This window comes from Acomys minous, assembly GCF_964271855.1.
Source record: "Acomys minous genome assembly, chromosome: 5".
NCBI lineage: Eukaryota > Metazoa > Chordata > Mammalia > Rodentia > Muridae > Acomys > Acomys minous.
This window is the reverse complement of record NC_140494.1, coordinates 125084450-125110014: the sequence shown is the minus strand read 5'-3', so window position 1 is coordinate 125110014 and position 25565 is coordinate 125084450. Positions and strand designations below refer to the sequence as shown.

The following is a 25565-nucleotide window of genomic DNA, read 5'->3' as shown; positions in this document are numbered from 1 at the left end:
ATTTTTTTTCTCCCCCAATGCCTCCTCCTCCCCCTCCCCCTTCAGGCAGGGTGTCTCTGTAACAGCCCTGGCTGTCCTGGCCTTACTTTGTAGACCAGGCTGGCCTCAAACTCCAATTGACAGAAATCCAGCTGCCTCTGCCTCCTGAGGTCTGGGGTTAAAGATATGCACCACTAGGCCTGGCCTGACATGTTTGTTTCTATTGCTTCTCCTGTGTGAATTATTAACTGTGAGGCTGTTTTATACTTTTTTGCTTGGGTTTTTTGTCTCACTTATCTTTACAGCACATGCTCGTTATCCCTGTCCTCTTGTCTTCTAGAATTTTATATGCCCGGCAAGGTCCTAACAAATATGCATACATTTTAACTGATGTGTATATATTCTTTCGGATATGTATATATGTATACATATTATATAGTTTTTTAAAAATAGAATTTTAGTTTTTAAAGGAATAGCTGTGTAGCCCAAGGCTCATACTTTACAGATGGCAGGCAAAGGTAACCTAGATGGCGCTGAATTACAAAACGAGATTTGAGGTTTGCAAAGTGTTCATGTACTCTACTGTTTAGGCTTCAGTTATTTCTTTACTTTGTGGAAAGGGGACATATCAACCTTTAGAGCTGGCCATTTGACTGCACGGGTCTTGCTGTTACCTGCCATTTCCTCCTTTATCTGCTGAGGCCCACCAGGCATTACCCACTCAAGGCTGGGCTTTCTCTTGCCTTGGCTCTGCTGCTTCATGTCCACGTGTGCAGTGCTGGTAGTGCAGAGAAACACGATCCCCTTCTCTTCTAGGGGAGCCTTACTCCTCCTCCTCCTCAGTGTTATTTATTCATCTTTTCTCACCGAGAAGAACAGGATGAGCAGCATCTGTCTCATAGCATTAGCCCTCAGGAAGCAGTTGGTGCAGTGCTGCTCACACTTGTGGGACCATTTTCCAGGCAACTCTTCAGGTTATTTGGCCAGAGGGAAAAACATATATTTACTTATTCCCCATAATGATTACTGACAGTGTATCTAATGCTCTTTTAATTCATTTGTATTAGAAAAGTAAGAATATGAAAAATTCATAGCCCTATTTTTTCTTATAAGAATGAGTTTGAAAGTGGGCGTGGTGGCACACGCCTTTAATCCCAGCACTCAGGAGGCAGAGGCAGGCGGATTGCTGTGAGTTCGAGGCCAGCCAGGTCTACAAAGTGACTGCAGGACAGCCAAGGCTACTCAGAGAAACCCTGTCTCAAAAAACAAAACAAAACAAAAACCCAAAAAGCAAAACAACAACAACAACAACAACAACAACAAAAGAATGAGTTTAGAAGCCAGGTGTTGGTGGCGCACATCTTTAATCCCAGCATTCGGAGGCAGAGACAGGTGGATCTCTGAGTTCAAGGCCAGCGTGGTCTACAGAGTGAGTTCAAGACAGCCAGAGCTACACAGGGAAACCCTGTCTCAAAGAAAGAACGGAAGGAAGGAAGGAAGAGAGAGAGATTGGGATTGGGTCTAAGGCGCTGTTACCAAGCCTAACAAACTGAGTTTGATCCCCAGAGCCACTGGGTAAAAGAAGAGAACCAGCTCCCAAAAGCTTTTCTCTGACCTCCATTTGCATGTACATATATACATATGTACTTAAGTAAATAAATAAATGTGTGTACAAAAAAAGGGTTGTAGATGTGGGTCAGTGGTTAAGAGCCCTTGCTGTACTTCTAGATGACCCAAGATAGGATCCCAGAACAAAGTTCATATGGCTCAGAACCGTCTGTTGGATCTGACACATTCTTTTGGGCCCTGAGTACATATGTGGCATATGCATACAGGCATACGCATAGTGTCTAGGGTCTCATCAAATAGCCCTGCCTAACTTGGAACTCACTATGTAGACTAGGCTGGCCTTGAACTCACAGATATCCACCTGCTTCTGCATCTCAGGTGCTGGAGTTAAAGGTTTATGCCACCACACCTGGCCCCTGACAGCATAACCAACTCTTGCAAGTTGCCCTCTAACCTCCATACAAATGCCATGCTTCATATGTACCCTCTCTGCAAATAAGTAAATGTAATAACTTAGTTATAAGCAAAGAGCTATAGAAGTCCAAAAACAAATGACAGTTCCAAGTCTGCATTACAGCGATCAGGTGGCAAGTAGGTGTTGAGAGAAATGACTAATGATGGTGATGACAGGAAAGGTTAGCAGCCAGGGTTCAAGTCAACTTTAGGGGAAAGGCATTGTGGGAGAAGTAATGCTAACAACAGCAACAGCAAATCCTTCTTGATGAGGTATCTCTTTTAGGTAGGTTTCTTGGACCAATTAGATGATTTGTTGTATATTGTGAGATCTTCAAAGAAACTAGATTTTAGATTTCTCCTGTTGGATTTGTATTTGTTTAAGGGTGGAGGGCAGATCCTGGTATACTCCTCACAGAGGAAGACTTTGGATAGCAGCCACAGGCAAAAAACCTTCCCCTCAAGAAGTCTCAGAACTCCAGGCTACCTATCAGCTTCTTCGTGGGAAAGGTAACACGCGCATACATCCTTGGTTTTCAGTCGTTTTTGTGGAGAGAAGTCCTAAGTGCTCATCTTCTATTTCCTTCTTCCTTTGGCTTTTTCTTGTATTAACAAGACTTCAAAATTGTACATTTGTTTATTAGTTTGATTTTGAGACAAGATCTCTCAGGATAGCCCAGCTGCCTTGGAACTCATTATGGAGTTGAGGCTAACCTCAAACTCAAGGCAATTTTTTTTTTTCCTCAGCCCTGGCCCCAAATGATAGGATAAGAGGTATGAGCCTCTGCACTCAGCTTATTAGTGTGTTGAATAAGCATTAATTTCTCTAAAAATGCAAGATTGAGTATGTTGAGACCTACCTTTAATCCCAGCACTTGGGATGTAGAAGCAGGTAGATTTCTCTAAGTTTGAGGCTCTCCTGGTCCTCAGAATGAGTTCTAGGCTAGCCAGAACTACATAGTGAGACCCTGTGTCAAAAATTATGAGTTTTGGGTCTGAAGAGATAGCTCAGAGGTTAAAAGCACTATCTGTTCTTTCAAAGGTTGTGAGTTCAATTCCCAGAAGCCATATGGTAGTTCATAACCTTCTGTAATGAGATCTGGTGCCCTCTTCTGGTGTGCAGCCGTACTTGCAGGCAGAATGCTGTGTACATATATCTTTTTTTTTTTTTTAAATTATGAGTTTCGTCTGCTTGCTGTGTGGGCACTGTGTGTGTGCAGTACCCGTGGAAGCCAGAAAGGGCTGTTGGATTCCCTGGAGCTAAGCATTACAGATGGTTGTGAGCTACCATGTGGGTGGTAGGAAATAAATCAGGATCTTAGTAAAAGCAACCAGTGCTCTTAACTGCTGTACCATCTCTTCAGCCTTTAAGGGGAGATTGTCATTTTATTATTTTATTTATGACAGGGTCTTCTGTGTACCCGTGTTGGCCTGGAACTTGATATGTAGTACAGGCCTGGAACACACATAGACCCACCTGCTTCTGCATTTCAAGTGGGATTAAAGGCTTGTGCCACCACATCCAGCCAACCAACTAATCTTAATTGGGTAACATGAAAAAAATCATCATCTAATTATTGTGGCGGTAAATGACTCCTAAATTCTGGGATCTCTAAATGGGGAAAAGTAAGAAAAATGCCCATACGTAGGGATTATTAGAGCTGTGGCTCAGGGGTTACAAGTGCTTGTTCCTGGAGAGGACCCAGCCTCAGTCCGCGCGCTGGGCGGCTCACAAGGGCCTGGAGCTCTAGTTCTTGTGGGATCTGAATCCTCTGGCTGAGATAGGCACCAGCAGTCATGGACACATACCTAGATACATACATACGTATAATTAAAAGTAATAAAAATAATTTTTAGGGAGAGAAGGCTCAGAGGTTAAGAGGTCCCAGCAACCACATGGTGGCTCCCAACCATCTCTAATGAGCTCTAATGCCCTCTTCAGGCCTGCAGCCCTAATGCATTTAGGGCACTCATACATAAAATAAATATATTTTTAAAAAATTAACCCTTGGTTTCTTCTTAGTCTGGCCCATACAATTGTCAAGACAAAGGGAAAGATATATAACCATTTTAGAAAGTATCTTAGAAACCAAACTGATGCAATCACTAGGAGCCATTTCTGAGTTGGCATGGGTCACGCACACCTTTAATCCAAGGCTTGGGGAGGCAGAGGCAGGCAGACCTCTGAGTTAGGGCCAGGGTGGTCTATAAAGCTAGCTCCAGGACAGACAGGCTTACACAGGGACACCATGTCTCAAAAAACAAAACAAAACCCCCACGTTTCTATTTCTTTTTGTTTGATATGACTGGCTTCAGTTAAAGTTGTGTCATAACATTTATTCTTCTATTTGTTTTATCATGTTTTGTCTTTTTCTTAACACCTGTAGCTACTTTTCTTCCTTTTTATTTTTATTTTTTCCTTTTTTCTTTCTTCCCCTTAAAATGCTGTACCTCTTGTTCTAGTTTTATTTCTCTGGCTGTGATCAAGTTTCCCAACCCAAACCAACTTAGAAGAGAAAGGGTTTCTTTTATCTCAAAATTCCAGGTTTCAGTCCATTATTTTAGAGGAGTCGCTGTGGCAGGAGCCTGAAGCAAGTCCTCCCCTCACACCCGCAGCCGGGCTCAGCGGGCTCCCCTCAGTTTCCCTACCCTCACACATTCAGGACTCCTCTTAGAGGACACTGCTGCTGCTGCCGTGCGCTGGGTCTTCCTCGTTAGTCAGTTTATCCTGACACCGCCCACCACCGCACACATTTCCACGGGCCAAGCTGCTGCTGACCGTCTCTCGTTGACACTTTTCTGCGTGATTGTATGTTGTTCTCAGAGTTAAAGCATTACACCACCAAACTCTAATCTGACCCAGCTGTGAGTACGTTAGAATTAATTTGTTTGGAATTAACTTATAGATTCCTTGAACCTTGATGGTAAATGGAAGGTTTTCCACAGTAAAATCTCCCATGTTTGTATGTGGGTAGTAAACTAAGCTAGTCACTGGCTGGGTTTTTGCTACAGTACAAGCAGTTGTGCCATATTAAAAACTTCACTGTTTCCCTTTGCTTCTACAAATAGATGATGGAAAATGTTATGTGTTCAAAATTGAAAGCAGATTCCCCAGTTCCAGGGTCACAAAGACATTTATCCAGTCTTTTTGTTGTTTTCTTTTCAGATGTGGAGTTTCCAAATGACTATCCATCAGGTTGTCTTCTGGGCTGTGTGGACCTAGTTGATTGCTTGTCCCAGAAACAATTTCAGGAGCAGGTGAGTATTGAGATCCCAGCAGCCGCTTGCTGGCTGTTGTAATAGGTTCTAGAGCCTCATAACACACTAAAGGCAGTAAGGTGCTAGTAAATAATTAGACATGAGAAAAAAGGACTCAGTAAGGTGCTAGTAAATTAGATGCGAGAAAGAAGGACTCAGCCTGGCTTCAAACTCACAGTCCGGCCTCCTCTGCCTCCAAGGAGAGTCTTTTGTGTTGTGTACTCCTATGTTGTGTTTTGAGCCAAGTCCCAGCCTCTGATTGTCCTCCGGCCTCTGTCTCTTGCGTGCCTAAGTCACAGGCGTGTAACGCTTTCCTCCAGCTCCAGGAGAATACTTTAATAAATGTTCATTGGAGGAAGAATAGAAATAGGTCAGAAATGGAAGCAGTTGGAGATGGCTTGGCTTCTGGTATATGGGGAAGCAGTACATTTCTGGGGCAGGGGAGTTGTCATTGAAGTCCAGGGAAGGAAGTGTAAGGTCTTCATCAAACTGGCTTTTTAGGTTGGGCTTGATGGTGCACACCTCTTCGTTAGCTGTAGGCCACCTTGGTCTCACGTAGCAAGTTTCTGACCTATCAGGGCTAGGAGGTAAGGCTCTATCTCAAAAACAAAAACAAAGCAGAAGAAAAATGTTTGCTTTTTTTTTTTTAAGTGAAGAAACCCTAAAATAACTGCTTTTTGTTTTGATTGGATGGTGGGTGTACATAACATGTTTTGGCTTGTTCTGAAGCATTACTTCCAGACTATAAACTCAAGATAAGCAAGTGTGTTTGGTTTGATTTGTGCCATCTTAGGGGTTATGTGTCAACAAGTGAACATATATATGTATTAAATTTTTTAAAAATTTCTAAGCATTAAATTGACATGACCCAAGCATGCTTTTAAACAGTAGGGGGAGGCAAAGAGCTTTATCTTCATTAGCAAATGCCTCAAATGTAGATTATGTTTGGGACTGACATTACTCCAAAATAGCTAAGTTCATCCTTGAAGCAGAAAAAGTCCCACAGACAGTATTGTTTTACTGTTCTTTGAGCAGTTAATTTAAGCAATAGGGCTTCTACTACTGTGCATGAAAATGTACCTCAACTTAATTTTGCTCACTCAATTCATTTTTCCAGATGTGACTTTTTTTTTCTTGTTAAGTTGGATGAATCCAGGGCTTCATGCACTAGTCAGATTCTCCAACACTGAGCTATATCCCAGCATCTTGAGGCCTTCTCCTTCTCCTTCTCTTCTTCTTCCTCCTCCTCCTCCTCCTCTTTCTTTTTTCCAAGACAGGGTCTTACTGTGTAGCTCTGGCTATCCTGAAACTTGTTATGTAGACCCAGCTGGCCTTGAACTCACAGAGATCCACCTACCTCTGCCTTCTGAATGCTGGGATTAAAGCCATATGCCATTACACCTGGGTCCCAAGTGGTTTTTGCTTTAATTTGCTGTTTCTAGCTGCCTAACCCCATCAATGTTTCCCTTGCAACTTTTTTTTTTAAGTTTTTCAGGGTTTCTCTGTATAGTCTTGGCTATCCTGGACTTACTTTGTAGACCAGGCTGGCCTCAAACTCACAGCTATCCACCTGCCTTTGCCTCCCAGAGTGCTGGGATTAAAGGTGTGCACTACCACGCTCGGTTTAGGCAGTTCTTAACCTCCTAGATTTATTTATTTTTTCTTTTTTAATTTTTTTGTCAGTTTGTTTTTATTTTGGTTTGGTTTTGTCTTTGGGTTTGAATTTGAGACAGGGTATTACCATATAGCCCAGGGTGGTGTTGAAACTTTACACTTTCAGAGGACTCTGTGGGAAGACATGGCAGGTAGTGTCTAGTTCTTGGTGGTGGGAGCCTGCACCTGCTGCTTCTCACAGCCGATTAAGAAGCAGAGAGAGAAGAACCACAGTTAGGCCCATAGCCCTCAGAGGCCCACCTTCAGGGACCCATCTTCGCCATCCAGGCCTCCACAACCTCCCTAGAGAGCAGCTGGGGACCATGTGACCAAACACATGAGCCTGGAGAAGGGACAATTTTAAATGCAAACCATAACATTGAAAACTTAGGAGGCAGAGGCAGGTGGATCGCTGTGAGTTCGAGGCCATCCTGGTCTACAAAGGGAGTCCAGGATACAGCCAAGGCTATACAGAGAAACCCTGTCTCGAAAAACCAGGAAGAAAGAAAGAAAGAAAGCTAGCTAATTAACAACTCTTGTTTTCTCAAGGATGCTCTTCCTTTAGGTCTCCTTGAGCTGGATTTTGCTGTGTGTTATATGCTGAGGATTGCTAAGATCAGTGTGTAGAAATACCAGAATCCTCCCACATGTTCCGTCATGGAGGTCCTGGCAACTCTCCTTGTGCATTGCCCTTGAGTATGCCAGGGACTGGTGACATCTCATGCCCGTTTCTCATGGTCATCAGCTTTTGTGTGCCTTTTTTTCATTATTTGAGTGTGGGTGTGTTTGAGAGTATCACATGAGTACGTTCAGAGTCGATACCTAATCTTGTATGTTTTTATTTGAGACAGGCCCTCACTATGTATCTCTGGCTGCCCTGGAATACTCTGTAGCCTTGAACTGATAGAATCTGCCTGTTTCCTCTGCCTTCCCCCACTCTCCCCAAGGACTTGGCTGTACCATCATTCCCTGCCTTGTTTGTTTGTTTTTTAAACAAATTTTAAATTTATTAATTTATTAAATTTTATTATTCAGATTATATCCCAATTGTTATCCTCTCATTTGTATCTTCCCACTCTCCCCTCCCTCTTTCACTCTATTCCCCTTCCTTATACCTGTGACAGAAGGGAACCTCCTCCCCCACCATATGATCATAGCCTATCCAGGTCTATTCGGATTGCCTGCTTCCCCTTCCTCTGAGTGCCATCAGGCCTCCCCACCAAGGGGAAGTGGTCGAATAGGGGGCACCAGAGTTCATGGCAGAGTCAGTCTCCATTCTCCACACAACTGTGGAGAATGCGCTACCCATTGGCTAGATCTGAATAGGGGGTCTAGGTTTACTGCATGCATTATCCTTGGTTGGCACTTGTTTTTTAAATTATATGTGTGCGCACGCATGGGTGCATGTAAATGTGAGTTATGCGGCCAGATGTATTAGAGTTCCCAGGAGTTGAAGTTATAGGCAGTTGTGAGCCACCTAACTTGCGAGCTAGGAGTCAAACTTAAGCCCTCTGGAAGAGCATGAAGCTCTTTTAACCACTGAGCCATCTCTCCACTCCAGTGGATCTTGTCATTTTAAAAAATGGTACTTGGGGCTGGAGAGATGGCTCAGAGGTTAAGAGCACTGGCTGTTCTTCCAAAGGTCCTGAGTTCAATTCCCAGCAATGACATGTTGGCTCATGACCATCTGTAAGGGGATCTGATCCCTCTTGTGGTCTGCAGGTATACATGCAGGCAAGCACTATATACATAATAAATGAATAAATATTAAAAAAAAATAATGGTACCTGTCTTTTGCCCCCACCCATCTCAGCCCCCAGTAGAAGATCCGGGATGGCAGGTGCATCTGTGTTTGGCTTCACATGAATTCTGGGGCTTTAAACTCAGGTCCCCATGCTTTAGCAGCAAGCACTTTACCATTGAGTCATCTCAGTGTTTGTTAGATTCATGGCACTGTGGATTAAACCCAGGGCCTTGCTCATTCTAGGCAAGTGCTCTACCACTCTTAACCTAATCTTTGTTTCTATATAAATGAGTTGGAAAAAAAATAATAAATGAGTTGGTATTTTTGGGAAGTAGCCTTCTCCCAGGATTTCACAAAGTACTTCATGTAGATGTTCCTGAAATTAGTGCACATCTGGGAAACATGTTTGGAATAGACAAATTTGTTTATGATAGCTTCTCAGAGCCTTTAAAGTGAAGTGTGAGTTAAGGCTCCAAGAGGCAGACAATAGAAGACAGTGCTCCTACTGGAGCAGTGTTAGTAATCAAACCCAGGGCCTTGGCCATACAAGGCAAGTGCTCCACCACTCAGTTACCTCCCTGTCCCCACATACACAGCTTTTGCTGTGTACATACTACAGAGCTGTAGTCCTAGCATGCACAATTTAAGGTGTAAGAGTTAGGATTTCCTTTACCTTCTAAGTTCAGCTTCTGGAGCAACAACCATCCAGGAAACAGCTTCTACCCTGTGTCTTCAGCATCTCAACCTGTATTCTTTTTGTTTTCCAAGACAGGGTTTCTCTGTGTGGCCCTGGCTGTCCTGGACTTGCTTTGTAGACCAGTCTGGCCTGGACCTCATGGAGATCCACCTGGCTCTGCCTCCCTGAGTGCTGGGATTAAAGGCCATGCACCACCCCCACCCCCAGCTTCAACCAATATTCCTATCAACCAGCTGAGGCACATTTTCCTTGAAAAACTGTGGAGTTAATAACCTTTATGTCAGCTGAAACTAACTTCCACGTGACTTGGACAGAGTCTTCAGCATTCTGTTGCTAACATTTTCCTTCCCCAAAGAAACTTGGTAATTTATGTCTGACCTCACATTGTTCGCCTGTCTTTGGCATAGTGTGATCATTTAGTTCTCTAAAAAGAGTAAGAATAAAAATAATTTGCTTCATAGTACTTTTAAAATCAAGTACACTACACTCTAAGTGGCCTTTTAAAAAGTATATGCTGTACAAGCTTAAGAACTTGTCTTCCTTTTATCTTTTAAAGCCAGTTTAGCCAGCATGGCTAATTTGTGCCTGGAAAAAAAAAAGAATCAACCTTCCTCTCAGTAATGGCAGGGGATGAACCCAAACAGGGAGGAATGTATGGAAAGGGCTGCGGGCTCTCAGGGAGAAAGGTAGATGAGAGCCATCTCCTCAGAGCACCCCCTCTGTTCCCCTGGAAGGAGCCTCTGCTGTCTGCCAGCGCTTTATCTGCCAGCAGCAGATGTAAGCTCTCGAAAACAGCAGGGAGGATGTTGACTGCAACAATGCACCAAGGCTGTGGTTTGTAGCCTCAATAGTCAGGCAGTTAAAAACTTTTTTTTTTTTTAACAAAGACATTTTGATTGCCAAATCCATAACCATTAGCAGCTGTGGTTGGGAGCAGTTCTCCAGACCTAACAAGGTTTCAGCCATGGAGTTGAGTTGGTGGCCTTTGTTTGTACAGGTCTCTGTTGTTTGTGCTATTTATAGCTCTGCCTTCAGAAGAAATTCAGATTTGTCTGAAATCTCCAAGGTTATTGACTATTCTGTTTTTTCCCGGTGGAATCCATTCCTCTTGTGCCAGCTTTCTGGCCGTCTAGTTGATGTGAAGGCTTTTGTAACAGACCAGATTCTATCTTCCTTATGCTGAAACAGTTCTGATGGGTCCCTTCATCTAGCAATGGGCACCAATAGTAGACGTGTAGCCCTCTTAGAGAGAAGAATACGACTTCTTCTTTAAGAGTATCTGAGCAAGCTGGGCATGGTGGCGCACGCCTTTAATCCCAGCACTCAGCACTCAGAGAAGGCAGCCTGGTCTACAGAGCTAATTCCAGGACAGCCAGGAGAAGCCCTGTTCTGAAAAGCCAAACCAACCAACCAACCAACCAAACAAACAAACCAAACAAAAGCCCCAACAACAAAAAGACCATCTAAGCAGCACAGATGTCAGGAAGACTGCAGCTGTCACTTGTGTGGAAGTTTCAGCTTCTGTCACTGGTGGGTCTTCTGGATCTGAAGGGAAGGCACTCGAACATGAAGGAAATAATGCTCAACATTCAAACCGGGCCTTAGCCTTGAAGATGTCAAGTCCCTCAATTCTGTTTTTAAGTCTGTGAGGGAAGCAGGGACTGGTGCTGCCTGCTAGTGCTCAGGAGTCTGGGGCAGGAAGAACATTGAATGTTACAATTGCCTGAGCTACAGAATGAGCTCAGGTCAATGTGGGCCACATAGCCTCATAATAACGTACGTGTGTGTGTGTGTGTGTGTGTGTGTGTGTGTGTGTGTGTGTAATAAAGTGTGAGGGGATAAGGGTATGACTCAGTGGCAGACTACTTGTTTGGTACATGTGAAGCCTTTGATTTGAATCTTAGCCTTGGAAAATAAGAAATCAGCCTGTCCTGTCAGTCTGTAGTTCCAGTGACAAAATCTGCCTGTACATATATGTCAGATTTGTTGTTGTTGTTGTTGTTTTGTTTTTCGAGACAGGGTTTCTCTGTGTAGCCCTGGCTGTCCTGGACTCGCTTTGTAGACCAGGCTGGCCTCAAACTCACAGCGATCCACCTGCCTCTGCCTCCTGAGTGCTGGGATTAAAGGCGTGCGCCACCACACCTGGTTTATGTCAGAATATTTTGTTGGTTGTATTTTGAGACAGGGTTTCTCTATGTAGCCCTGGCTGTCCTGGAGTCACTTTGTAGACCAGGCTGGACTCCCCCAAGTGCTAGGAGCCGTGCGCCACCACTCTCAGAATATTCTTAAGTCTTTGAAGGCTGTTATCTAAGACCCAACAGAAAAAGGAAACTGTGATTTTAACAACCAGCTGACCTCCTAGCACTTCTTGAAAATCATAATTTACTTGAATGAGACAGAGAATGTATAATCCAAATGTTTAAGAAGACTAGAACATTCATCAGAGTTTATAGTGGTCAGAACGCACTGTTAGTGCTACTTGCCGTTTGTGTATCAAGCACCCACTTGAAAATGGTCTAAAGTGTGTGTGTGTGTGTGTGTGTGTGTGTGTGTGTGTGTGTGTGTTGTTTATGCTTTAAAGTGAGAAAACATTCTACTTAATGTTCTGCAGTGAAATAAGGAACAATACCTCTTTCGGGGAAGTTGTTTTTGTTCTTTGAGAAAGGGTCTCACTATGTAGCGCTAGCTGGCCTGGAACTCACTATGTAAACCAGGTTGGCCTTGCACCCCAAAAGATCTGCCTGCCTCTAACTAACTTCCAAGTGCTGGTATTAAAGACATGTACCTCATAACCAGCAGTGCTACTTTTGTAAAGTGTTTATTTTTATTTTATGTACATTGGTGTTTTGTGTGCATTTTATGTCTGTGTGAATGTGTCACAATTGGAACTGGAGTTACAGATGGTTATGAGTTACTCTGTGGCTGCTGGGAATGGAACCAGAGTCCTTTGGAAGAATAGCTGGTGAGTGCTCTTAACTGCTGAGCTATCTCTCCAGCTACTTTTTTAAATGTTCTGTGTAATAAATTCTCTGCATATGTATGCACTGCTTGGTACCTGTGAAGGCTAAAAGAGGCCATCAAGTCCCCTGGTACTAGAGTTACAGAGGGTTGTGAGCCACCATGTGGGTACTGGGAATGGGATTTAAAAAAAAAAAGAAAGAAAGAAAGAAAAAGAAAAAAGATTTCCTTATGTAGTTGTCCACCCATCAGTAAATATTTGGTTGTCTAGTATAAGCCAGACACCAATGTAGAGACTAATGGAAACAAGATAAACCAGCCCTAGGTTCTGCCCTTGGGTATCTGAGAGGCCAGTAGATAGGTGTGTTAACCATCAAAAAGTGAAGATAGGTGTGTTTTCTGTTTTAATCCTGTGATGCTAGGATTAAACCCAAAGTGTAAGCATGTTGTACAAGTGCTGTACCACTGAACACATCCTCTGCCCAAGATAACTTTTGGGGTTTTTGTTTTGTTTGGTTTTGTTTTTTTTAGGTTTTTCAAGACAGGATTTCTCTGTGTAGCCTTGGCTGTCCTGGACTCACTTTGTAGATCAGGATGGCCTTGAACTCACAGAGACCCACCTGCCTCTGCCTCCCAGGTGCTGGGATTAAAGGCATGCACTAGCACACCTGGCATTGGCACATACTTTTTTTTTTTTTTAACACAGGGATTCTCTGTGTAGCCCTAATTGACTTAGACTTGCTTTGTAGACCAGGCTAGTCTCTTACCCTCAGAGATCTGCCTACCTCTGCCTCCCAAGTGCTGGGATTAAAGGCGTGCACATACTTTTAATCCCAGCATTTGCGAAGCAAAAATAGGTTCAAGGCCATGGACCATACTGGTTTGCAAAGCAAGCTCTATGCCATCCAGCTATACACATTGAGATCCTGTGTCAAACACAAGACAAGATACTGGAGCAGTGGCTCAGTGGTGAAGAGCACTGGCTCTTCCCGAGGACTTGGGTTTAGCTCCCAGCACTATCACATGGTGGTGCACAGAGCCTCCTGGGCAAGGCGGGTCTAATGTCTCCTCCTTCGGTAGCCTCTGTATGCAGTGGTGCACTGACATACATGCAGACAAAACAGCCATATGCATAAAAGTAAACAACAAAACATTCCAGAGTATCATTACCCTACTTTCAAATATGAGGGAACCTGAAACTTAGAGTAACATAAAATGTAGGACAAAAGATGATAAAATTGAGATTTTGCTGTTGAAATCTTCCTGGTTGGTCAAAAAGCATATTCCAAAATAAGGAGATAAAGGAATCAAAGGCCCCGGTGGGAAGGTGGGGTCTGTGTGGCTCATGTGGCAACCACAGCTATTGGGCAAAGCATGTGAGTGAAGAGCAGCAAACAAGGGTGGGAGTAGGTGATGGTCAAACGGTAGGTAGTGCAGCACGAGAGCACGCAGACTGAAGGCCTGTTTCTCTGGCGAGCTGGGAAGTGTGCAGGGGTGTTTCCAAAGTTTTTATGAAGCAATAGATGATAAGAACCCTGCCTGAGCAAAACTCACCGAACGCAATGTGAAAGATGAACTGGAGAGATTCTGAAGGTGGGGAGACCGTTGTAGTCTAGGGTAAGGACGGATAACGGTTTGTTTCATGATAACACCAGCAGATTGGACAAGGGAGGATGGAGCTCCAGAGAGAGCTCCAGGACAGCCAAGGCTACACAGAGAAACCTTGTCCTGAGAGACCAGCAGCAAGCCAAGGCTCAGGGACCATGAGCTGCTGGACCTCGAGGGATTTGTGGCCTCACTCACTTTCTTGCAATCTATTCAAGACATCTTGGTTTGTCTATATAGTCTTTTGTGTTATCCAAGTGACAATTTTTTTTTCATATTTTATTATGAGGATATTATGTAAGCATATGGTGTATAAATACTAATGAAGCAAAAAGAGAAAAGAATTAAGTATTAATCATCATATGACAGGCACTGGGATGAAGGCTAAGGATCAGTTTTAAGATAATGTTTTAGCACTTGGGAGGCAGAGGCAGGGGGATCCTTGTGAGTTCAAGGCCAGCCAAGGTTACAAAGAGAAACTCTGTCTTGAAAAAAAGAGATAATGTTTTATTCCTTCAGGATGTTAGACTAGTTGGTTGGTTGGATTTTTCCCCCTTACGCATGGTAACCACTTGCTCTTTAGTGCGGACCATCAGTTTCTTATCCTCGCGCCTCCACTTTCAAATGTTGGGATTGTAGGCATTTACCTCCATGCCTGGCCTTGCTGTGTCGCTCAGGCTGTCTCTGGGTTAGCTTCTAGAGTTTTGGGATTATGTGCCCATGCTACCATCCCTGGCTCCTTGAGTTGCTTTGAAGGAAAATGTAATTGAGAACTACTTTTAAAACTATCTTTTATTTATTCTTAATACTTTCATACACATATGAAATGCATCTTGCCAGGTGGTGGTGGCCCATACCTTTAATCCCAGCATTCAGGAGGCAGAGGGAGGTGGATCTCTGAGTTCGAGGCCATGCTGGTCTACAGAGCAAGTTCCAGGACAACCAGGTCTACACAGAGAAATGCTGTCTCAGGAAAAAAAAAAAAGATCTTGATTGTAGCTACTCCTAACCCTGTGGTACTTATCAGAGTGCACAGCTGCTGTCAGCATGCCATCTTTCTTACACCTCCTGTGCTTGGCTGCCGTCTTTATCAGACACTCATCTCTCTGTACATCCTCACCTCAGTCTTGGAGTCAGTTTTCAGTTAACAGGATTTCAGGGCCTGATTTCATGTATTATCTAGTCATGTCTGTGCCCCACCTAGTGAAGTTTAAACCCAGAAAACCTGCAGCAAATATATGTTCTTGTCAGCGAATTGTTTCTTTTTTTGTTTTGTTTTGTTTTTTTGTTTTTTTGAGACAGGGTTTCTCTGTGTAGTCTTGGCTGTCCTGGACTCCCCCTGTAGACCAGGCTAGCCTCGAACCCCCAGCGATCCACCTGCCTCTGCCTCCCGAGTGCTGGGATTAAAGGCGTGCGCCACCATGCCTGGCTTAGCGAATTGTTTCTTAACTGTTTGCTTTTGCTGTTTGTCCTCAAGAGACATGTAAGAGATTTGTAAGTCTGGGGGCTGGAGAGATGGCTCAGAGGTTAAAAGCACTGACTGCTCTTTCAGAGGTCCTGAGTTCGATTCCCAGCAACCACATGGTGCCTCATGACCATCTATAAAGAGTTCTGATGCCCTCTTCTGGCCTGCAGGTGTACATGCAGATAGGGCATTCATATATAATAAATTAATAAATAAATTAATAAATCCCAAAAAGGAAAATATTAATAAGTCATGGGCTAGAGCTGTATAGTTCAGTGATAGTGCTTGGCCCACATGCACAGTGCCTTTCTTCAGGTACCACCACACCGTACACACAGGCGTGGACACACACACTCACATACACACAGGCGTGGACACACACACACACACACACACACACACACACATACACACAGGCGTGGACACACACACACACTCACACACACACACACACACACACAGGCGTGGACACACACACAGAGGCGTGGACACACACACACACACTCACACACACACACATACACACAAGCGTGGACACACATACTCACACACACATACACACAGGCGTGGACACACACACACACACACACACACACACACACACACACTGCTATGTGTATATATATAACTCACCTGGGGATCTGTTGGGAAGAGTGACATAGTTAAGTTTTGATCATTTTATTACAGGACTAAGTGAGGGCTTTCAGAGTTGGGCAGAAATTTTTATTTGGCTCTAAATCAGTAGTAGTTGCCAAGAAGTACCAACCTTTTTCCTCCCTGTTATGAAAATGACAAAAGAATTGTTTTCTAAATGACTGGTGAACAGTTTCCCTTGAGAGGAGAAGAAATAGCTGTTGGCAGTTAATTACCTGTTATGTTAGAAGCTATGAACGTTATGAGGCATGAAAGAGAGGTAGGCCCACCGCCACGGCTCCTCAGGCTGAACTCACGATGGAAATCTCTATAGACTGAAACAAAGCGCCTGCCAGAGACTTTGGCCAAACTTGGATCGTTCCTTGATTATAAAGTTCATATTTCCATTTATTATGCTCTATCAGTGACCCTTAGCATCTTCACTAAGCTGGATGTGACATCACAGCTTATTTGTGTCCTTCATTTCCCTAGTTAATTTATTCCTGCTGAGCCTGCTGCCTTTTTATCTTTGTAAATCTCTGACCAAAGATACAAATCCCTCTTTTTTTTTCCTCTACAGTGCTGGGCATTGAACCAAGGGTCTTGTGCATGCCAAGGAGTCACCTCTGAGCTGTATCCCCAGAACTGTTTATTCTTTTTATTTTGACACAGTCTCAGTAAGTTGCCCAGGCTTGTGATTTTTCTGCTCCAACCTTCCCAGTAGGTGGGATCAGAGGCCCGCATGACCAGGGCCAACTAGACCCATTACTGTGTAATGTGGTTCTTAGTGTCCAGATCGCAAGGGCAAGGCTTATATTCTAGGGGAGATACAAGGCTCATCCAATGGACTTCTCTTTAGAGTATGGGATGAGGTACAGTGATCTCTCCCTAGTGAATAGGCCTCCGTCTCGGGTCCCAGCCCGCGGGAAAAAGTGAATCAGGGTTCACATGAAAGAGGGAGTGGGCATTGAAAGTAGGATACAGAGGCACAAGAAATAATGAATCAAGTCAGGAAATTTCTGATCAAGATTCCCTTTAATGCGAAGGGGTAAGACTTTTTTTTTTTTTTTTTTTTTGGTTTTTTGAGACAGGGTTTCTCTGTGTAGCCTTGGCTGTCCTGGACTCACTTTGTAGACCAGGCTGGCCTCGAACTCACAGAGATCCACCTGCCTCTGCATCCCGAGTTCCAGGATTAAAGGCGTACACCATCACTACCCAGCCTCCCCTGTCCTTTTCTTACACTTCCCTTCCCCTCCCCTTCCCTTCCCCCTTCCCTTCCCCCCCCCCCTTTTTTTTTTGAGACAGGGTCTCTCTGTGTAGCCTTGGCTGTCCTGGACTCACTTTGTAGACCAGGCTGGCCTCGAACTCACAGCGATCCACCTGCCTCTGCCTCACGAGTGCTGGGATTAATGGCGTGCACCACCACGCCCGGTTCCCTTCCCTTTCTTTACCCTTCCCCTCCCCTGGCCTCCCCTTCCCTTTGCTTCCCATCTCTTTGCTTCCCCTTTCCTCTCCCTTCCTTGCCCCTCCCTCCCTTTCTCTGTGTCCTCCCACATGCACAGGCAAGCAGGTCATGGTATAAGGGTGGAAGTTTTAGAAGGTATCTTTTAGAGATCAGATAGCATCTAGTATCTTTGCTACTTTTTGTTGTCTTTGTTTTTAGGCAGCCCTTATCCTAGAATTCTCTATGTAAATTAAGTAGGCCTAGAACTCCTGAAGATTCACCTGGCTCTGCCTCTAAGTGCTGGGAATAAAGGCCTGCACCGCCACACCCAGCTTCTCTGCCTTTGTGAGTTTGCTTGTCAGTGCCTTTACCCTCTTAGCCAGGGAACTGTCTTCTGTTCTTTCAATCTGTGTGAATTTGCCTATTCTAAGTACCTTATTTACATAGAATCATGCAGTTCTGTTGTTGCTTGTTGAGTCCTTTGAGCTGGAGAGCATTGTCATCAGACTTGAGGGAAAGTCTGGGCTGTTCCTTGATCTTTTTAAAATGACACATTTCCTAATAAGCAAAGACTTTCATGGGACATGCCCCTTGGGCTAGTGTCTGGGTAGAAGTGAGTATATACCATTTGAGTCTTTCTGCTTCTGGGTTAACTATGATCATTTCTAGTTCAACCAATTTGTCTACAAATTACTGGTTTTTAATAGCTGCATAGTATTTCATAGTGTAAATGTACTACAGTTTCTTTATCCAATATTCTACTGAGGGACACTTAGGCTGTTTCCATGATCTGGCTATTATGAAAAAGGCCACTATGAACATGGTTGAGCATATATGCCTGTTGTGTGCTGGAGCTTCTTCTGGGTATATTCCAAGGAGTGGAATGGCTGGGTCTTGAGGAAACCCTATTCCCAGTTTTCTGAGATAGTGCCAGATAGATTTCCAAAGTGGTTGTACTAGTTTGCATTCCTATTGGGACTTTAGGTGAGAGAAGCATGGGAAAACGGGGAAATAGAAGGACCTAGAGGGGCCTAGAAACCTATAAGAAGAACATTATGATGGGCAGATCTGGGCCCAGCGGTCCTGCTCAAACTATGGCACCAGCCAAGAACTATATGTGTAGTAAACATTGAACCCCTACCCAGATCTAGCCAATGGACAGGACATTCTCCACAGTTGAGTGGAGAGTGGAGACTGACTTTCACATGAACTCTGGTGCCCCAAATTTGACCACGTCCTCTTGATGGGGAGACCTGGGAGCACTCAGAGGAAGGATATAGCAGGCTACCAAGAAGAGACTTGATACCCTATGAGCATATACAGGGGAAGGAAGTCCCCCTCAGTCAGAGTCATAGGGAAGAGGAGTAGGGGGGAAAGCAGAAGGGAGGGAGGAATGGGAGGATACAAGGGATGGGATAACTATTGAGATGTAATATGAATGAATGAAAATAAAATGACAGATTTGTCCCAACTATACTGAATTTTTTATCTTTCAGTTCCCGGATATCAGTCAAGAGTCTGATTCTCCATTTGTTTTCATCTGCAAAAATCCCCAGGAAATGGTTGTCAAGTTTCCTATTAAAGGGAATCCTAAAATCTGTAAGTCACCATCTTAATCTCAGTTTCTCTTGCATCTTACTTGTCTAAATTTGAAAAACAAAAAAGCCACCATTCTTCTGTGTTCAGGGTCATCCTTAGTGTTGGAAGATAATTATGTTTATCAATAATATTAATCTCATATTTATTATAGTTTGACTTTTCCAAAGTGTACCTTGGCATGACAGCAAATTGCTCTGAACTTTCCATGCAGGTTCTTTTTTTTTTTTTTTTGGTTTTTCTAGACAGGGTTTCTCTGTGGAGCCTTGGCCATCCTGGACCCACGTTGTAGACCAGGCTGGCTTCGAACTCACAGCAATCCGCCTGCCTCTGCCTCCCGAGTGCTGGGATTAAAGGTGTGCGCCACCATGCCCGGCTCCATGCAGGTTCTTATCACATTAAATGTAATTTGTCAGTCAACTAGGCATGATGCTGCAAGTCTAAAAATCTCATGGAAGACAGAGACAGGAAGATTATAAGTTTGAAGATAGCCTGTACTATATAATGAAACTCCATCTCAAAACAAACCACTACAGGCTATAGAGATGACTCAGAGGTCAAGAGGACTAGCTGTTCTTCTAAAGGTCCTGAGTTCAATTCCCAGCAACCACATGGTGGCTCATAGCTCTCTATAATGAGATCTGGTGCCCTGTTCTGTCATGCAGGTGTATATTCAGGCAGAACAATATATACGTAATAAATAAATAAATCTTTAAAAAAACAAAACACAAGCCAGGCGTGGTGGCACATACCTTTAATCCCAGCACTTGGGATGGATCTCTGTGAGTTTTAGGCCAGCCTGGTCTACAAAGTGATTCCAGGACAGCCAAGGTTACACAGAGAAACCTTGTCTTGAAAAACCAAAACCAACCAACCAAACAAACAAAAAACCCAAAACACAAGCAGGCAGTGGTGACACACAACTTTAATCCCATCACTCGGGAGGCAGAGGCAGGAGGAGTTCTGTGAGTTCTAGGCCAGCCTGGTCTACAAAGGGAGTCCAGGATAACCAAGGCTACACAGAGAAACCCTGTCTGTGGGTGGGGATTCGGAGAAGGGCCAGGTGTGGTGGCGTACACCTTTAATCCCAGCAGGGAAGCAGAGCCAGGTGGATCTCCGTAAGTTTGAGGCCAGGTTGGTCTACAAAGTGAGTGTAGGACAGCCAAGGCTCTACAGAGAAACCCTGTCTTGAAAACAAAAAAACAAAAAAAAAAAAAAAGAAAGAAAGAAAGAAAGAAAAAATATCATTGCAGCACAGAGAAGTAAACATTAGTACTACTCTGTGGAAAGAATGTATTATTACATGTTCACTGTATTAGCCCCAAATCTTTGTGATACTCAGGTAGCCCAGTATGGTGTTAAACTCACTACTTAGCTCAGGATGACCTTGAACTTTAGCCCTCCTGCTTCTACCTCCAAACTGCTAAGATTATAGGCATATACCATAATGCCCAGGTTAGAATCCACATCTCAAAAGGAGTAGGCTCCAGGCCATAGAGGTGGCTCAGCTGGTAAGGGTGCTGGCTCACAAGCCTAAAAGCCACAAATTCAGGCCGGGTGTGGTGGCGCACGCCTTTAATCCCAGCACTCGGGAGGAGAGGCAGGCGGATCGCTATGAGTTCGAGGCCAGCCTGGTCTACAAAGTGAGTCCAAGATGGCCAAGGCTCCACAGAGAAACCCTGTCTCGAAAAACCAAAAAAAAAAAAAAAAAAAAAAAAAAAAGCCACAAGTTCAGTCAGTCTACATTTGGTAGAAGGAAAGACTTGAGGCTTGTAAGATGTACATGACTACTTGTGCATAGTGTTACATGGGCCTGCACACATCATATATACATACATACAATGTAAAATAAAAGATAAGGCTTAAAGTAGCTGTATTGGCTGTATCTTCAAGAAAAAGTTTCTTGCTTTATCAACCCTGTTGGCTTAAGAGTTGCTGCTCCTAACAGTCATTTGACTAGATGTCACAGATATGAAAAGGTCTTGGATTATTTTGTTGGGTTTTTGTTTTTGCTTGTTTGTTGATGTTTTTATTTTATTTATTTATTTATTTTTGGATTTTCAAGACAGGGTTCTGTGTAACCTTGGCTGTACTGGACTCACTTTGTAGACCAGGCTGGCCTCAAACTCACAAGATTTGCCTGCCTCTGCCTCCAGGGTGCTAGGGTTAAAGGCATATACCACCACACCCAGCTTTTGTTGGGTTTTGTTGTTGTTGGTGGTGGTGGTGGTGGTTTTTGTTTGGTTTGGTTTTTAAAGACAGGGTTTCTCTGTGTAGTCTCGGCTGTCCTGGACTGGCTTTGTAGACCATGCTGTCCTTGGACTCAGAGAGATCCACTTGCCTCTGCCTCTAGAGTGCTAGGATTACAGGTGTGCACCACCATGCCTGGCTCAGGTCCTAGATTGTTAGGAGTTCACAGATTGCTGACACTAGTCTGGCTTTCTTTAATCCCTCCAAGAGCTGTGAAGAAAGGCTTGTCACAGCACACCCGGCTGAGTTAAGAGCGTTTACAGAGGACAGAGATTTTGTCCCCAGCACTCCATCTCAAAGCTGTCTCTAACTGTAGTTCCAGGCAATCTGACACTTCCTTTTTGGACTCTGTAGTCACTAGGCATACACGTGGTGCACATATGTACACACCAGCAAAAGCATTCACATAAAATAAAGGTAATCTGGGCTGGAGAGATGGCTCAGAGGTTAAGAGCACTGACTGCTCTTCCAGAGGTCCTGAGTTCAATTCCCAGCATCCACATGGTGGCTCACAATCATCTGTAATGTGATCTGAAGTCTCTTCTGGCCTGCAGATGTACATGCAGGCAGAACACTGTGTACATAGTAAATAAACAAATCTTACAAAAATAGAAGTAATCTTTAAAAAACAGTAACAAAGATAATTCATAAAGCATTTACATTGTATTAAGTATTACAATCTATAGAGAATTTACTTTACACAGGTGGATGTAGAATGTTTGCCAGCTTCATACTATTTCATATAAGGGACTCACATAACATCTATGGAGTCTGATATTTGTGAGGATCTTAGAGCTAAACCGCTGCAAATAGAGATACTTTGTTTCAATCAATTGATTAAATGACCAAGTGCATATAAAATGTTTGACTTGGTACCTGGCCTAGAGAAAGCAGTTAGCTATGATTGCAGCAGCTCTGTGAGTTAATAGATTTCCCTCCTTTTGATTTTGCAGTTGCATAATTAGGGTTAAGGACATTGTGAAGATTTAGATTTTCAAAATCTATTTATTTATTTATTTGTTTGCTTTAAGTCTATAGCACCCGGTATTCCCAGGCAGCCTCCCATCCAAGTACTAACCAGGCCTGACCCTGCAGAGCTTCCAAGATCAGACTAGATTGAGCGAGTTCAGGGTGATATGGCTCTTTGGGTTTGTGCTTTTTGAGATAGGGTCTCTGGCGTCTTTCTGTGCAGTCTAGGCTGACCTCAGGGTGCTTTTGTGTAACCTAGACTGACCTTGAACTGCTCCTCTGCCTCACTCCAGACAGTTAGGATTATGGGTGTGAGACACCACACTCAACTCACAAAATCATGGCACTGAAAAGGTCTTTATTAGTGTGTAGTCCATTTTCTTATTTTAGTTGAAAAAAAAAGTGAGGATAGAAATGACTAGGTGCTGGCACACGCCTTTAATCCCAGCCCTTGGGAGGCAGAGGCAGGAGGATCTCTGTGAGTTCGAGGCCAGCTTGGTCACAAAGATAGTCCAGGACAGCCAAGGCTACACAGAGAAACCCTGTCTAGAAAAACCAAACAAAAAGAAAGGAACGACAGGTACCATCCTCATGTTTCCGGCTAGAGGAGGTCTGAGGACCAAGCCTAAGCCAGGAGTCTCCATGCTGAGAAGTGGGTATCTGCAGCCTTCAGAAGATCCCAAAAGCTAGACAAAGACTTGATACTTACTCGTACCTCAGTACTACCACCTTTTATCTGCTGGTTTGTGTCACTTAGTAGTCTCTGTAACATTAAGGATTTAAATTTTGTATTATTTGCTTTTTGTGTGTGTGCTTGTTTGTGTTGTTTTTGAAACAAGGTCTCATATAATCCAGGTTGGCCTTTAATTCACATAGAGCTGAGTCCGTCCTGGAACTGGCCCGTGTGTTTCCACCTCCTGTTTAATTTATTTGATGAAAGTGTTTATTGACCACCTACCAATTGAGTCGCTTCAGTGCAGTGAGGGAGACAATAGAAAATTTGTCTTGAGATCGGGCTCTCCGCCAGCTTGCTGTCACGTTCACATTCCGAGCTAGGCAGCCTATGGGATGGAAGAACTCCTGAATCACTGGGAATGCCCGTAGTCTAAAACTCAGATTAAAATCACCAGTGTTGTGACCATGATAGACAGCATTTGCGTAGCACAGAACGAGGTATGCTGCTGTTTGAGAAGCAGGTGCAGCCCTGAGAAGCCAGAGAAAGAGGCCTAAAGGAAACTGAGCGCTGAGGCTGTTTCCTCCCAGTCTCCTTGCACAGTGCAGAATGTGCATTCTTATCTTAATTGGACAAATGAGGCTGTTGAAATCCAGAGAGGCCGAATGACTTGTCCAGTTCACACAGGTATTAACTGGCTTCTAGTGAGTGTTCTCTCTGTCACATGGGATTGCTCAACAAGTGAAAGGAAAAACATCTGAGTGGCAGTGCTTCTGGGTGTGTGCTCACAGTATACCAGGCTGCCCTGTACCCAGGAACTTTTATATTTTTTGTGCTAAAACTAAAGTGAAGTATTTTCTGTTTTTAGTTAGCAGCAGCAGCAGCAGTGTTGGCTTAAATGAGGCTTTTTGTGGGAGAGGAGAAATTTGCGAGCTTTTTCCTCAGACCAAACAAACAGGAATTCTAAAAATTTTCTTCATGAAATAGATGCTTTCAAAGGCTGTTAGACAGAACTAAGCTGCATAGTGGTAGCTCAAGGAGTCAGTTTAAAGATCACATCATTGTTTCGTTTGTTTTTTAAAGTATGTACAGGTCTGACTGGCTAAGACCTTGCTATGTAGACGAACCTGCTCTCAAAGAATACAGGATCCTCCTGCCTCTGCCTCAGTACAGCTGACAGCATAAGCCAGACAGTGAGCTGAGGCTGCTTGTTTTCTAAGTTTAACACTTAGAAGAGCCATATAACCTATGACCTTTACCCCTTTTAGCTGGTGATAGGGACCTTTTGTCAGGGAAGGATTTATATGGGTTCTGCTCCACTGTTGCAGTCACTCCCTCCTTCCCCCTATTAAGCGTGAGGCAGCAAAAGGGTGAGTTGGACTGCTCCTCTCACTGTGAGGGAGGGCCATGCTTTGTACTCAGCTAGTTAGCAGGTCAGTGGAAGGGTCCTACTGTGTGACGTGCCTGTCTTAACAGTGCCCCCATTCTTTCTCCTCTTGTTTGCTTCTCTGTTTAGCTACATCTCTGTATTCTTTAGAAAGACTTATCCTAGTATCAAACTCCCTAAACTACAAAATTAGAAATACTAGCTACTTAAATTTTTTAGATAAATATTTCTCTGTGTGTGTGTGTGTGTGTGTGTGTGTGTGTGTGTACAGTATTTACACTGATTTTTTCTTAGAATATAAGACTCTGAAGTTTGGAAATGTCCAGAATCCTGAAGCAAGATAACCAAATGTGCCAGGAACACAGTAACCAGAAGACCTAGGAGGCCAGGAAAGATTTGCAATGCAAATAGAAAAATAAATAATGAGTGAGATTTCTTTTTTCTCTTACAGGGAAACTGGATTCCAAGATCCATCAAGGAGCAAAGAAGGGGTTAATGAAGCAGAATAAAGCTGTCTGACCCAGGAAAAAAGGAACTATACAGCATAGTGGAGTCTTGTGTACTAAATCGCTATCCACTGGTCCTTTGGGACTGAAGCAGCAGAAAGCTAAAGGCTTGGCACCAGGCTTCAGTCTCTGAGAATTTAAACTCTTACAGAATCTGTATATTTTTCTTAAAGGGTGGGATTCTTTATGTAGTGGATCAAAAATCTTTGAATACATTATTTATAAAAACTCATTTTAAAAATCCTAGGTCTATGACATTTTTCTCAGAACCAAATCTAAAATAGCTGGAAATTATTTTCCTCTGTGAGATTTGTATTTGAAATTAGGAAAATCTTAATATAGATTAACAATTTTATGAGACTTTTTACAATTTTTTCTCAAAATTATAGAAAAGAGAATGTTAGGATATTTGAGGAATTTGTGTTTAATATAAGCCTGTGATAAAGTGAAAATGTTCTTACCAGATGTTCTGCTTTTGACATTTTGTGGCCCGTTCTCATACTGTGACCCAGGCTTGCCTGGAAATTACAACAGTCCTCCTGCCTAAGCCTCTCGAGTGCCTGTTCACAAACCTAGACCACCTCACCCAGCTTCTAACCCATCTACCCAGTATCTCTCAGAGTAAAAAGCCAGGATTACTATTATTAGCAGATTGTTATTGTTGTTGTTATTACTATTGGAAAAGATAGCATGAAGGCATACCTCCATTTGTTGTTTATGTGGGAA

The 25565-nt window shown here is 43.5% G+C and overlaps 1 protein-coding gene across 1 annotated transcript in view; it reads left to right on the top strand.

The window, feature by feature from the left end:
* TRIP4 (thyroid hormone receptor interactor 4) overlaps nucleotides 1–25304 on the top strand; it is a 53125-nt gene extending 27821 nt beyond the window's left edge. The window contains exons 10-13 of the mRNA XM_084782377.1: nucleotides 2387–2511; nucleotides 5168–5259; nucleotides 18955–19057; nucleotides 24785–25304. Coding sequence (XP_084638503.1) covers nucleotides 2387–2511; nucleotides 5168–5259; nucleotides 18955–19057; nucleotides 24785–24852 — 388 coding nt within the window. The 3' untranslated portion in view covers nucleotides 24853–25304. The remainder of the gene's footprint in view (nucleotides 1–2386; nucleotides 2512–5167; nucleotides 5260–18954; nucleotides 19058–24784) is intronic.
* Nucleotides 25305–25565: the final 261 nt, after the last annotated feature.